Raw genomic sequence first — 15,250 nt, forward strand, 5'->3', positions numbered from 1 at the left:
AAGCACAATAGAGTAGCCGGTATCTTTATCCCGAGTTGACGTATCTATAGAACATAATGGGAAATCTGCGGGAGATCGGAGACAAAGAGTACTTGAATCATTGAAGAAATAGACTTTGTATGTGAACAATGACCAGATAAGCTCTGAATGAAGATATCAAAAAAAGTATATCGGAAGATATCCTCTTTGTGAACAATGACCAGATAAGCTCTGAATGAAGATATCAAAAAAAGTATATCGGAAGATATCAGGGAAGATAGGTATGAATGAAGTTTAGAAATACGATTATGATTATTATGAATGGGATGGGAGATATTGTTGGAAGTATGAATGGGAATTGCAATTGCAGATATTGATGTTGTTTTTTTTTCTAAGAAAACTCTACGGGAAAATGATTGCTGTGTTAATGACTCACATGATAACTCGCACAAGATATCTTTATAGAGTTTTTCTTATATCGATTTGAATTCGACGAATTTGGCGTTTACATTGATAGTTGTTAACCCCTCGATCTGATTTCTTTTTAATTATGAACCGTCGCGTCGGTGGTAGTGGTCAAGACGCTCGCCTGGTAATGAGGAGGACGTGGGTTCAATCCAGGCCGAGGTATGGAATTTCGTCCAATTAATTTGACCCTAATATTAGCAGTAACTGTAGCAGCCTACTGCTGGAGTAAAGGGACTTTTTAATTATTTTCGAGCAGTATAAATCAGCACTGCTTTCTTCTTCGCCTTTTCCCGTGTACAGACGGGGTCGGCGTTTCTCGACAGCCTCTCAATCAGCCCTAGCTAGGTAATTGCTTTGGGCTAACTTTGGTTTTGGATACAAAAATTTACGAATGGATGCCCTTCGCACTCAACCTTTGTGCTTTTTCTTTAGCAAGGGAAATTTCAGGCTGGTATACTCCCTGTGAAAAGTCCCCCAGGTAGACTATGAAATAAATAATCACTATGTTGTTAATCAATATTTTTGTATTGATTCAGCTCCTAATTAAATGCCATTTTTTCTCGTTCGCATCTGATAAGAACATACTATGAGGCAAAGTCATGAAATGCTATGACACAGACCTCCCTCCCAGGTAGGAATTGAGTTTAATCTCGGTCACGAGTGAAAGCACTGACAGCGAAAAAGCAAGAACAATTGGGCTCTTTGTCAAAAAGATTCTTTCTTCTCTCTGAGGAATCTCGCGCAATTTCAGGTCTAAAAATCTGGTGTGAACATCACACGACTTTCCTTTACATTTGTGGAATACGCTCACGCTTGTTCTTGTAAAGACTACTGTGAAAGAGTGGAAATTTCTAGAAATAGTTTAAGCCCTCTACAATAAAACATTGTCTCTTAGTAACTATTGCTGGATTTTTCACTTTAACACGCCTTTTGGTTGTGGCCGGAAACTTATGGACCGCACTACGTACCATTTGTCGTTAAAGATCATTCCTGTATGAATTAAACATTACCTACCTATACCTATCTGTTAGCTACGCCACTATTCGTTGTAATCTGAGATTACGCCGAAAAACCTCCGTCATTCACTCATTGCTTCGGAAATTAGCCCGCTGCCTTTTGGTTGTGGACGGAAACTTATGGACCGCACTACGTATACCATTTGTCGTTAAAGATCATTCCTGTATGAATTAAATGGTTTCCATTACCTACCTACATCTGTTAGCTACGCCACTATTCGTTGTAATCTGAGATTACGCCGAAAAACCTCCGTCATTCACTCATTGCTTCGGAAATTAGCCCGCTTCTTACAATCAAATTATCAGCGTGTGTGCTCTATCTGTCATCACCTCACATATGGGCAACGGGCAGTCTAACGAGATTTGCACGTTCCATGATACAAATGGCGCTATCGATTTTCATTCATAAAATTGGCCACTGGACCCATGATTCATTCAGTACTAGGAGCTAGGAACATGTGTCTAGGATGTGAGTTTGATTGAGCGTGGCGTATACAGAGAACTTGGGCTACTATTTGAAAAACAAATAGGTAAAGCGGCATACTGTTAAGCAAACTTCACTACTTCTAGGTTGGGACTACTTCAAAAGTCTGAATAAATCATTGTTTTTCGAGTCAGAATTGGACTCATGATTCATTCAGTACTAGGAGCTAGGAACATGTGTCTAGGATGTGAGTTTGATTGTGAGCGTGGCGTATACAGAGAACTTGGGCTACTATTTGAAAAACAGGTAAAGCGGCATACAGCCAGCCTAGTTGGTAGTGCGTCTGCCTTGTAAGCGCTAGGCCGCGGGTTCGATTACCGCCCGGGGCGGATTTTATCCTGATGGGTCGGACTTCCAGGAGAATCTCATTGGTAAGCAGTGTTGTTTCTCAAACGTCGATAAAGTGTGTACATGCAATCCCTCGTGTTTCTCGCAAGGTTAATGGCTTATACGAGTATTAGTATCTTCCATTGGCTTACATAGCTTGCATTATTCGCATGCAAGCCCTAATGTGCTCAATGGATCAGTAATAACTTCTCATTACTCAGCGCTAGAAGAGTTTCCTACTTCACACCCTGGCACATTTGTCTTCCGAAGAATACCAAGCAATCCAAGCATACATGGAATTTCAAGAAGCATACTTTTGCCTACATTTTTTTTAGGTTTGACAGAGGGAATTGTAACGGCTAAGGTCTTATCGTCCCGAAAGCGAAGAAAGAAGGAAGACAGGATAGGCACATTTTTTTTAGGTTTGACAGAGGGAATTGTAACGGCTAAGGTCTTATCGTCCCGAAAGCGAAGAAAGAAGGAAGACAGGATAGGAGAAAGCCAGCCGAGGGAATACCTAAAAAACTGATTACACAAAATTCAACTGATTGGCCATAAGGAGTGCGAAAATTAGCTGACTGACCATAAGGCAATCTGCAAAACGGCGGTTTACATCGTTTGGCGAAAGAAAATTTCGGAAAAGTCGTACCATTTTCCAGTAGTACAGGAAAAACCACTTTCGGGATCATAAAACTTAACTGATTGGCAATAAGGAATATTGGCAAAATCAGTTTTTTAGGTATACCCGCCAGCCGAGTAGTGAGAACGAACCTCGGAATGGCTGGCTTCCTCCTCTCGTGTCCTCCTCCTCTTTTCACTTTCGAGACGATAAGACCTTCGAAGTTACAGTTCCCTTTATTAAAACTCTCTTTCTTTACTATCAGGTAGGCTTGACAGGTACGTCTGAAAAGGTCCGCCTGTCAGTTCTACCTGATAGTGTGTGGCTGGCCTTACTTAGCGAGACCACAATGGTTGGTGTAGGTTCCATGTTCAGGGCTGGTATAGTTAGGATTAAGGATTAGATAGTTGGAATCTGACTCACATCCCTGTACTTACCGACACCGCAATGGTTGGTAGGTTCCATATTCAGGGCTGGCACTCGGTACATAACATGCATCATAGGGGTATGATTGAAGAGTTTCCTACTTCACACCCTGGCACATTTGTCTTCCGGAGAATACCAAGCAATCCAAGCATACATGGAATTTCAAGAAGCATACTTTTACCTACATTTTTTAGGTTTGGTAGAGGGAATTGTGACGGCTAAGGTCTTAAGCAGCGCGCAGACTGATCATACACTTCCAACACTTCAGACATTTCCGACAAATTTTGTATTTTGCTTCCTATGTTAAGTAATGTGGATAGGTGACTTAAACATTATATTGGTAGTTATTAGGAAACATTAAAAGGAATAAAGGGAGAACGGGCTCTAGTCTTGATTTTAAATCATTACATGAAATTATATTAGGTAGTGATAGGGAGGGCGAAGCGCGACCGCATGCATAACCGCGAAGCCCCGGGAGCGCGCAGCGCGACCGTAAACAAGGGAGCGCAAAGCGCGACCCTATACTCAACCCCACGAAGCCCCGGGAGCGCGAAGCGCGACCGTAAACAATTGAGCGCGAAGTGCGACCATATGCACAAAAATTCCCGGAGGGACGGACCCAGCTCGTTTCATATGACAAAGCAAAGCATTGGAGATTAAATTTTCAGTGCGTATTTTGTTTTGCAATATAAATAAATTCAGTATTCAGTCAGTATATCGATTTGACATCGGAGTAGGTACAACAATTGCTGAATCTTTTTTAGAACCATAAATAATCCGAGCTTGACTCTTGGATAAAATTTAAACCTTAAACCGAGTGTTAAACTGTTGTCCTGGTCATCTTGCCCTACATAGGCAAGATTTTATTTTACATTTAGCATGTGTTGGTAATGGTAAAATCTTGCCTTGTAAGGCAAGATTTTTAAACCAGGTAAAATTTTGGGAAAGAACAAATCTAAAGATACACCTACTCGTATGCCCTCTAGTGTCACTTCAATTTTAAATATATATAAAAAATCTTCGATCAAAGGTAGGTAATTTCTAAATTGCATTGACAAAAAATAATAATAAATTATAAATAAATAGGTTAGTAAATAAAATGGATGATAAATAAATATAAGTAGGTACATAAATGAAATAATAAATAGCTGCATGATTGCATATTAGGGACTCCACCGGAGGGGAGTTTTTTTTTTTTTTTAATTTACACCCGGGGCCACAAAATGAGTTTAGAAATTTTTCCTAACCTAGAAGGTTAGCGGTTAGCCTTGATTAGGGATCGAACTTTTCAAGCACACTCTGTGAATCCCAAGGAATTCTAGGACATTTTCAAACAAGGTTTAAAGCTGTGTCCACACTGTCGATCAACGTCGACTGAAACCGAATACTGTCTCGACAACATAATATGTACATTCACCTCTTCACCTCGTCGATCGACGGCTTCGACTGTGTGTGGACACAGCTTAACGGTAGATTTTTTCAGTGCGCTGATAACTCTGATAAGGATTCTCTTCTATTGGTATAACAAGAGACGCACTGATAAGAAACGAATGGATGAGATTTCCGTAGAGTGATAAGATGAATCACATGGTCATGTTGATAGTCTGGAAGTCTAGTCTGTCTAGACACTTTGGACTTGTCACTATCTCCATCCATAGGCGACTCTATAGTCTTGTTAAAGAAAGAATGAATAAGACACGTGAAGCAAAGAAATATCAAGCGTGCCGGGAGGCGCGCGAACGTCAAGAGTTCGAAGCGCCGCCCGGCCTATATTAACACGAAACAGAATTTCAGCGTTTTTTATTTTCACACAATTTAGAAACATAGTCTTTGTTGGCTTTAACTATATTATTCTTTCTTAAGCTGTGTCCACACTGCCTCGAAAACATAGTTTCTCCTCGTCGATCGACGGTCGTCAACTATGTGTGGACACTGCTTTGTAGCTTCCAGTTCCAGAGTCCTAGAACAATCTTTTCTTTCTTATATTCAACTATAGAAAAGTCCCCAGATGAGGACAGCCTCACCTAAATATTAGATATCAATGGTAATTATTGCCAAGGTGGTACTTGGCTCGCTTGTTTTGGAGGCTGGAAGATTATAATTTCCTATTGTTATTCTAATGAGGTTCTGCTGTGTCGTGATGTTGAGAAGATAATGGGATATGGGATCTTGACAAGAGGTAGGTAGGTATGCAAAAACATAGCATCGGTTTTTTTTTTTTTTTTAATGTACAGCCGAGATGTGGATTTTAGGATATTGGCAATTCGGTAATTCGTGAGTATGTAAACTGGGGTTCTCAGGCTGGATCAGGCAGGACTTTGGGGCTTCCATAGATATGTAATCTTTTTCTTAGTGGATTTCTACAATGAACCACTGTTACTAGGTACATATTGTTTTCAAGTGCCAATTTCAGTGATGGGATCACGTAATCACTAAGCATTTAGCGCTAACTTAGCGCAGAGCGGTGTACTTCGGATTTGTTGGTTGTTGGGAATTTAAGTTATGTTATGTTATGAATTAATCTAGTGTTGGATTTCACCAATATTTATTCAGTCCTTAGAACTCCTGTTAAGCTAACAGACAGTTAAGTTCCATTTTATTTGCATTGGCTTAACAGGGCTGTTAAGCTAACGGGCTGTTTGAGGCTGGGAAGAAGGTTGGTGAAATCCACCATAGGTCTATTAACCGAGGAACGACGTTTGTGCCAATAATTTAAGTATGCTTAACATTAACACAATGAAAAACTCCTTTATTTTTTTTAAGTTCAAAGTTTTTCTTCGCCAGTCCAAAGAATCCGGAAATCCTAGTCTCAATTAGGGATGGACGATATATATCGATATTTTGGTTTCGATATATCGATATTTTACTTTCGATATATCGATATCGGAAATATCGATATTTTTATAAATATCGAACTCCTGTTAAGCTAACAGCCAGTTAGGTTCCATTTAATTTGTATTGGCTTAACAGGGCTGTTAAGCTAACGGGCTGTTTGAGGCTGGAAAGAAGGTTGGTGAAATCCACCATAGGTCTATTAACCGAGGAACGACGTTTGTGCCAATAATTTAAGTATGCTTAACATTAAAACAATGAAAAATTCCTTTATTTTTTTCAAGTTCAAAGTTTTTCTTCGCCAGTCCAAAGAATCCGGAAATCCTAGTCTCAATTAGGGATGGGCGATATATATCGATATTTTGGTTTCGATATATCGATATTTTACTTTCGATATATCGATATCGGAAATATCGATATTTTTATAAATATCGCCCATCCCTAGTCTCAATCAAAGCAAAGCTCTTGTCTGCCCACTTCTCCGCTTGCTTTATTACATCTCCTGCCTGCCAGCTGCCAAGCTTTGCTCTATCAGAATTATTACCCTCCTTCATAGCTTTGCTTTATAGCTATAGCTTTGCTTTATGGATTGTCTAGTTACTTCGCTCCCGGTTTGTTTATGTGATTTCTAGTTTACATATGTATGTTGCTCCTGGGCGCTTTCTGTGCACCTAGCCGCTGTCTCATACATCACTCCGGAATGAAGTCATAACTCACCACTATGGACATTCTATAGAAATACTATGGCATGTCTCGAGAACATAACTGTCTCAGCTTTCAGCACTCTGTTGTCCTTGGCCGTGAGCGGTGTTCAAATTGCACCAGTAATCATAATGAAGTGCACAGTATCACGCTGGGGTAATTTGTATAGTAAATTTTATGAGTGATTAATAGGATAATGGGTACTCTGGTAATGGGACTGTGCCATTAAGACATTAAGGACCAGGTCTACAGTGTTAGGCCAGCCACTCACTATCAGGCGGACCTCACAGGTACACCTGATCAGATCCGCCTGTCAGGTCTACCCAATAGTGTGTGTGCTCATCAGGTGTCAGTTATGATGGGCGGACCTTTTCAACCGTAACTGTCAGGTCTACCTAATAGTGTGTGTGCTCATCAGCTATCAGGAAGACCTGATCAGCTGTAACCTGTCAGGTCTACCTGATAGTGAGTGGCTGGCCTTATGTTGACGTTATGTTGGTGTGAAGCAGCGTCCCAACCCAGGTCTACAGTCAGACAATATCGCTCGAAATCAGATTGAGCAGATGTGTAGAGTGTAGACGTTCGGTTAGCGTTAGGCTATTACCGTCTGTATGTGAATTTCCCCAGCATTAATCACTAGTGTCAGCGATAAATCAATACGTACCGCTAAAATTACTCTTAACCTCTCGAGGAAAATCTATTGTAAATATGTATGTAAATGGAATAGAATATACCCTGTTTATACTGCCAGAATGAGACTGAAAAGTCCCTTTACTCCGTGTTTGTATTGGACAAAGGAGCAGAACACAATAAGTCATAGAGCTTATTTTCAATCTACACTAAGCGTGGTAAGTATCTAAACTGGTGCCCGACACCTTTGGGGTGCTCTGTCTCGTGAGGACAATGCCGCCACTGGTCGCTACTCGATTAACGTAGCTTCTCAATTGCCTTCACGAGGCTGAGTGCACCCCGAACTCCAAAAGAAAAAACTCCGACCCCGTCGGAAATCGAACCCGGGTCCTCCCAAGTGGAAGCCTAGTGTGATACCCACTCGGCCTCGGAGGTCTAGTCAAAGTACGATGACAGGAGGGGAGGTCAGCCCTTGATGTCTTTTGAGAAAGAAGATAATCAGGAAGTAACAATGTGCAATCTGAAAAACTGACATTCAAACGAGGCATATACCAGGGAGATGTGTTCAGCTGTTCAGTGCATTATGGTTCTGTTTATGTTTGAAACTTTGAATCCACTCAGCAACATATTGAACTCCACCACCTATGGATACAAACTCAACAAAGATCCTAATTCCCGTGTCACACATGCATTCTCTCTTCTCACAGACCTGGGTCTCGAGCTTTTTTCGCCACACATGTTAAGACGCTATGACACACTCCGGTCTGTGAAACCTTAGTCTGTCAGACGAGACGGTCGGCATAAGGTTCGTTTTCTTAACGGCTAGCTTTCTCCTAAATTGTTTACCTACCATGCTGGCACCGGTCGCTATGCGCATTTATATGTCATAGCTACTCATTTTCCTCACGAGGCTGAGTGGGCCCCGCAACAGCCAGTCATGGAATCAATCATTTGGATGATACAAATTTCTTGACCCCGCCAAGAATCGAACCCGGGTCTCCCCCGTGCAAGGCAAGCGCAGTGACCACTACGCCATGGGAGATGACATTGCAGATTTTCCCACTGACTAAATGTCACTAGGGTAATACAACAAACACAAAAAGCCCACTCTGAGGCTTCGGTGTAGAGGCCACGGCCCCAATGGGATGAGTTAAGCTTATACGAGGGGAATAGGTACAAATACAAATTTTGAGCTACCGATCCAGTTTTCTAGCAGATACAGATCCTGTCTTCCGGCCCACCAGGCACTCAAGGGTTAACATCTCAGGTCATAAATTACACACGGTGAGGATCATAAAATCTTGCAGCTCATAAACAGCACCGAGATTTTTTGGCGGCCTCATTTTGAGCTCATGGCCGAGAGCTCAGGAAATTGCTGACGGTCGGACACACCGGTTTCAGCAAACGCTTCAAACGCATTACTGATGACATGTCAAGGACGGTGAGAGAATAAACAGTGGCTCAGACTTTCTTCTTCTTCGCTTTTTTTTTTCAATTTTAGGAAGTCAGTTCTTCTTCGCCTTTTCCCGTGTTCAGACGGGGTCGGTGTTTTTCGTCAGCCTCTCAATCAGCACTAGCTAAGGGTGATTGCTTTGGGCTGACATTTGGTTTTGTCTACAAAATTTTACGAGTGGATGCCCTTCGCACTCAACCTTTGCTACTTCTTTAGCAAGGGAAATTTCAGGCTGGTATCCTCCCTTTTTAGGCCCAGACTAAGCAGGTCTACTCTCCGTTTAAAGTCCCGCAGCCAAACAATTCAAAATCAAAACATGTTATCGAGGAACAATTAGACTATTAGACAAACTATGTATGGAGATGCAAAATAATCGAGGTAAAACTTGAAACTCATTTCGTTCGATCAAAATCCATCTTAACATAAACTGATGATTTACTAATGGGCAATTAAGAACATTAGAGCTCCGGAAATTAACAGACCCACCTGAACTATTACAGGCAGTTTGAAGGTGTTTAAAATAAATAATGTGTAGCTCTTTAATAGTTTTCGAACATCTAACAATACCTCGAAGATTATAACCAGAGAAGTTCAGAGTATGGCACTTATTTTTTATTATTTTTTTCTCCAAAATATGGCACTAAAAAACATGGCAATATGGCACTTATTTTGGAGGGTCTGGATCAAAAAACTCCATGCGTGTCATGAAATCATCTTGAAAGAATTTAATATGTTCTTGGAAAATCCAGATACAACACCTTTTTGGATGACAGTTGGAAATACCTACTTTTTTAATTCCAAAGAATGAAAATACTGGTGACGTGAAAAATTATCGTCCAATCACTTGCTTGCTTGTCCTATACAAACTATTAACATCCATTGTGAAATCAAAAATGTACAAACATCTGATAGATGATAACATTCTACCCATGGAACAAAGAGGCTGTTTAGAGGGAGCAAGTGGATGCAAGGATTTGTTAATGCTGGACAAGATCATCACGGAAGATTGTAAAAAGAAATACAAGAACCTGAGTGTCGCCTGGATCGATCTTTTAAAGGCATAATATGATAATTGCTCCCATGAATGGATGGTCAAAGTTATTCAAATGTATAAAATTGATTTAAAGAGTGCAACCTTCTGTGAGAGGATTATGAAGAGATGGAGAACGAGACTGATAATTAATACACAGTCTTCTCAAATAGTGACTGATGAAATCCAAATCAGGAAAGGAATATATCAAGGGGATAGCCTCTCCCCTCTCTTGTTCTGTATGGCTCTGATTCCACTATCAGCAGAGCTAGAAAGACTAAATAAAGGATACTTACACAGGATACACTATCAAACGAAGTATTGAAAAGGTATGTCACCTCCTATACATGGACGATCTAAAACTTTTTGCTTCAAATGACGAGGATGTGAATAAATTGTTGAAGATTGTAGAAGAAGTATGTACAGATATCTCAATGAAAATTGGATATGAGAAGTGTGCAAGATTGAGTATAAAAAAAGGGAAAGTAATGTCCATTCAAAATGTACAAGTCAATGGAGACATCTCAAACAAGATTAAATACTTAAAAGAAAATCAAACATATAAATATCTTGGATGTCTTGAAAATGCTCAACTCGTTCAAAGCCAAATCAAAGACAATATTACAGAAGATTAAATACTTAAAAGAAAATCAAACATATAAATATCTTGGATGTCTTGAAAATGCTCAACTTGTTCAAAGCCAAATCAAAGACAATATTACGGCTGAGTATTTCAGGAGAATAAGACTTGTGCTGAGGACAGAACTGAATGGTAAAAATAAGATGGAAGCGATCAATAGTTTGGCTGTTCCTGTGATCGATTACAGCTTTGGTATCATAGAATGGACTCAGGAGGAATTGAGGAAACTTGATACAAAGACAAGAAAATGCCTCACATTGTTTAAGATGTTGCATCCTAGAGCTGATGTCATTCGCCTTTATCTACCGAGAAGGATTTGGGGACGTGGTTTGCGAAATATGAAGGATGCTCATGACATTGCAATCCTAAGAATGGGAAATTGAATTGAATTGAATTGAATTGAATTGAATTGAATTAACTGTGGAAAATACATTAACTGTGCCAGTGAAAATGATAAGGTTCTAACCATCATCCAGCAATGCCTGAATGAATCAAACACACAGAAAAATATTGTAAACCGTGCTGAAAGACTGGAAAGAAATTTAGGTATTGAGAATACACATAGTTATTCAAATATCACGGCGTATAATTTATTTTATTTATTAAAAATCCCAGATGGGATAGTTTACAATGATACAATTCAGTAAAATACAATTAAGTGAACTTAGAACTTATAATATAAATAAAATTACCCATGTAGTCAAGGGACTGACTACCTAGATATTACATTTTAATCTTTTTATGATTTCTCCTAGATTCATGCTAATGTCCAAGTTGTTGTACATATTATTGAAGTTGGACATTGCAATTTCAAGTGAAGTTGTTAATCTATTTTTGGGGATACTTAAGATAAGATTTTTTTATTTTCAATTTTCAATATAAGAATAAAATAAAGCAAACTTACGTGAAAATCAACGAAAATTTAAAATAATAATAATAATAATAATACTCCCCGTGTAATGAGGGATCATTAAAAAATTGAACTTTTTTTTGAAAATTTTTCTAAGTCCAAAATCGACCGCCTACGGCGGCCAATTTTCGACCAAAAATTTCCTATCTTAAAATACTCCCCGTGTGATAAGGAATCATATAAAGCATGAAAAAAATTGAACTTTTTTTTTCGAAGTTCGAAGCAACATTGACTTTGGTTGATATTTGGATGAGTGACTGTCCGATTTTTACCAAATTGTTACAGTCGCGTCCTTGGACCATACCGGGATAGCATACCAAATATCATCGTTCTAGGACAAATCGTTCTTGAGATATTTTGTATACCACCTTTTCCCATTTTCCCATTTAAACCTGTAGTACACACATGTTATTGGGAGTCCATCGATGACGATGATTCCATTGTGTCCAAAATTGATCTGCATTGTACGTTTCTCTGGTGGCTCTTCAGTCCAGCATTGGTTCTGCAAACTCTCCCGCAGGCAACACATCTTGGGAGTCCATTTTGATTCGTTGTTGGATCTTGGTGTGTTGTTTGTTGAGTTTTGGGTTAATGTTGGTAAGTCTATGACATTGGTGAGTACTTTTTTAGGTTTCAGTGATAGTACTTCTTCGTTATGTTTTCTCTTCACATGACTGGAGTATCCGGACTTTGACTTGCATACTAGCTGACAGATGGTACAACGGACTTTGACTTGCATACTAGCTGACAGATGGTACAACGGACTTTGACTTGCATACTAGCTGACAGATGGTACAACGGACTTTGACTTGCATACTAGCTGACAGATGGTACAACGGACTTTGACTTGCATACTAGCTGACAGATGGTACAACGGACTTTGACTTGCATACTAGCTGACAGATGGTACAACGGACTTTGACTTGCATACTAGCTGACAGATGGTACAACGGACTTTGACTTGCATACTAGCTGACAGATGGTACATTTTAAGTCCTCTGGGTAAGTGATTTTTTGGGTTTGTATATTTTGATTTTCATGATGTTCTTTGATGTGTTTGTAAAGTTCTTGTCTTCCGCCTTCTCCTTTCTTTTCACAGTGGTTACAAATCGGGCATTTCCATGTTGTTTCTTCTCTTGCTATGTGTTTCTCTAATCTTTTTTCTTTCATTTGTTTCAGCTTCTTTTCTTGGTGTAGTTCTACTAGGCTGGATATGCGTCGTCTCCATTCAATCCTATCATCTTGCAAACACACATACGTACATACATACATACGTACATACATACATACGTACAGACCATGGGCTAAAAATCACTTTTTTGACATCAGGGGATCCCAAAACGGATATTTCCAACCATTTCCCGATTTTGAAAATTTGGACCGATTGCAATACTTTCATTACTAGTATAGCTCCGCTAAACTGTAGTAATAGAAAGTAAAAAATCTGGTGTGAACATCACACGACTTTCCTTATCCTATTGAATGATGCTTATTTGAGTGTTCTTTTACCCTAACTTTTACAATATCTCTAACCGTTTTGTCGCTATAGCTGAAAACCGCCAAAAAACGGTCGAAATCTGTCAAAGCACATACATACGTACAGAACTAGTAGTACACACATTCTTCTTTAGTACACACATACATACGTACAGAACTACAGACCATGGGCTAAAAATCACTTTTTTGACATCAGGGGATCCCAAAACGGACATTTCCAACCATTTCCCGATTTTGAAAATTTGGACCGATTGCAATACTGTCATTACTAGTATAGCTCCGCTATACTGTAGTAATCCTCCTCTATACGCAACTAGTACTGCAGTACGCAAGTAGTAAACACCGGACAAAATGGTTTTTATTTATTTATTTATTTTCTTATATAGAAAGAAGACAAGGGTCATTTGAAGTAATTTATTACTATTTTTGCAGTAATTTTTTGCTTGATTTTTACTTGTTTTTCGATTGCAAATATTTCAACGGGTTTCTTTCTGGTGTTCTCGTGTTGACCCAGCACCTAACCTAAATGGGAAGTATTGTGTCTCTTCTCGCCCATCTGATGAGAGGCATACTACGGGATGGGCATGCTACGACACAGGCCACATGCGTCTAATGTAGCAGTTGTTTCATTGCTACGAAATAAAAACGGCGGTGGAACACTCATCTTAAAAAAAGAAAAGAAAAAAATCTGGTGTGAACATCACACGACTTTCTATTACATTTGCGGAATACGTATTTGAAAAAAAAAAAAAAATATATAAAAAAAATGAAAAATTTTCTAAGTCCCGAGCCTGAGCCGCCTACGGCGGCCGATTTTCGACCAAAAATTTCCTATCTTAAAATACTCCCCGTGTAATGAGGGATCATTAAAAAATGTCCAAAAATTGAACTTTTTTTTTTTGAAAATTTTTCCAAGTCCAAAATTGACCGCCTACGGCGGCCAATTTTCGCCCAAAAATTTGCTATCTTAAAATACTCCCCGTGTAATGAGGGATCATTAAAAAGTGTCCAAAAATTGAACCTTTTTTTTTTTTTTTTTTTTTTTTTTTTTCTTTTTCATTTTTCTTTCTCTCTCCAGGTAGAGCGTGCGGCTGAAATGATAGGCTACTTCGTACCTCCGTCTGTCTACTGCCCTCTCATCCTGCCCACTCTGGACGAGGCGTGTACTCAGGGACATATAACAGTATTGGCTGCCATTCTGAAGGGTGGACGTGTGGACGAGGTGGCTGTGGAGATGGACAAGATAGCGCGCTTCCTGAGTCAGCCTCATATCTGTCAGAATAGAGAGGTAAGCCGTGTAAAATGATTCTTGAAAGATGGAAATTAATAAAAAAAAATATTGAAAAAGGGAGCACTTATTTTTTTTCTTCGCCTTTTCCCGTGTACAGACGGGGTCGGTGTTTTTCGTCAGCCTCTCAATCCGCCCTAACTGGGGTGATTGCTTTGGGCTGACATTTGGTTTTGGCTACAAATTTTACGAGTGGATACCTTTCGCACTCATGCTCAACCCATACGCCATTGACGGAATGTTACGTTTTTCTTTTCAGGCAGAATATCAATCTCGTCTTCTTTCCATCGTTTCTACTCTTCTCAAATCATATCCCTCTCTACTCAATCAACAATCAAGTTCCACTCAACAAACAAATTCCACTCAACAATCAAGTACCACTCAACAATCATCGGACACTCCCGCTCAATCAGTCGTCACTCAAGAGCCATTGGATAACATACGTACAGACCACGGGCAAAAAAACACTTTTTTGCCATCAGGGCATCCCAAAACGGATATTCCCCACCATTTCCCGATTTTGAAAATTTGGACCGATTGCAATACTTTCATTACTAGTATAGCTCCGCTATACTGTAGTAATAGAAAGTAAAAAATGAGACCAAAATTGAACCTGGGTCACCAAATTTCAATGATCGACGTGCCTTGATTCAAGGAATTAGGAGTAGGGGGTTACCATTTAAGATTTAAAAGTTGGCCCCCTGAGGTACCTAAATATAACTAAAAAACTAGAGGTAATAAATATAGACTCGTATACGAAATGCGAAATGTCAGGTTTTGTGTTCAAAAATTTATTAAGGTGGAGGGGACTTTATGAACACACTGTATGTATGTATGCGTTTCGAAACCGATGGAATTTTGATGAGTTTTGTTCATCCCAGGGAGAGTGTCTATGAAATGGGTATCCGATTTTTCTTTTTTATTTATAATCCGAGTGAGGTCTGTAAAT

At 39.4% G+C, this 15,250-nt stretch overlaps 3 protein-coding genes across 3 annotated transcripts in view; 2 read left to right on the forward strand and 1 right to left on the reverse strand.

Moving 5' to 3' along the window:
• LOC103517323 (A disintegrin and metalloproteinase with thrombospondin motifs 20-like) overlaps window positions 1-4,975 on the reverse strand; it is a 42,722-nt gene extending 37,747 nt beyond the window's left edge. Inside the window, exon 1 of the mRNA XM_026829457.1 lies at window positions 4,907-4,975. Coding sequence (XP_026685258.1) covers window positions 4,907-4,975 — 69 coding nt within the window. The remainder of the gene's footprint in view (window positions 1-4,906) is intronic.
• A 5,633-nt stretch (window positions 4,976-10,608) lies between these two features.
• On the forward strand, window positions 10,609-11,537 carry LOC113470762. The gene is made up of 3 exons (XM_026829458.1): window positions 10,609-10,984; window positions 11,033-11,191; window positions 11,485-11,537. The coding sequence occupies exons 1-3, from the start codon at window positions 10,750-10,752 to the stop codon at window positions 11,535-11,537; spliced, it is 447 nt and encodes a 148-aa protein (XP_026685259.1). The 5' UTR covers window positions 10,609-10,749.
• Window positions 11,538-14,097: 2,560 nt separating this feature from the next.
• LOC103517326 lies at window positions 14,098-15,248 on the forward strand. The gene is made up of 3 exons (XM_026829459.1): window positions 14,098-14,301; window positions 14,561-14,744; window positions 15,241-15,248. The coding sequence occupies exons 1-3, from the start codon at window positions 14,110-14,112 to the stop codon at window positions 15,246-15,248; spliced, it is 384 nt and encodes a 127-aa protein (XP_026685260.1). The 5' UTR covers window positions 14,098-14,109.
• Window positions 15,249-15,250: the final 2 nt, after the last annotated feature.

Source organism: Diaphorina citri, unplaced genomic scaffold, assembly GCF_000475195.1.
Source record: "Diaphorina citri unplaced genomic scaffold, Diaci psyllid genome assembly version 1.1 scaffold1811, whole genome shotgun sequence".
NCBI lineage: Eukaryota > Metazoa > Arthropoda > Insecta > Hemiptera > Psyllidae > Diaphorina > Diaphorina citri.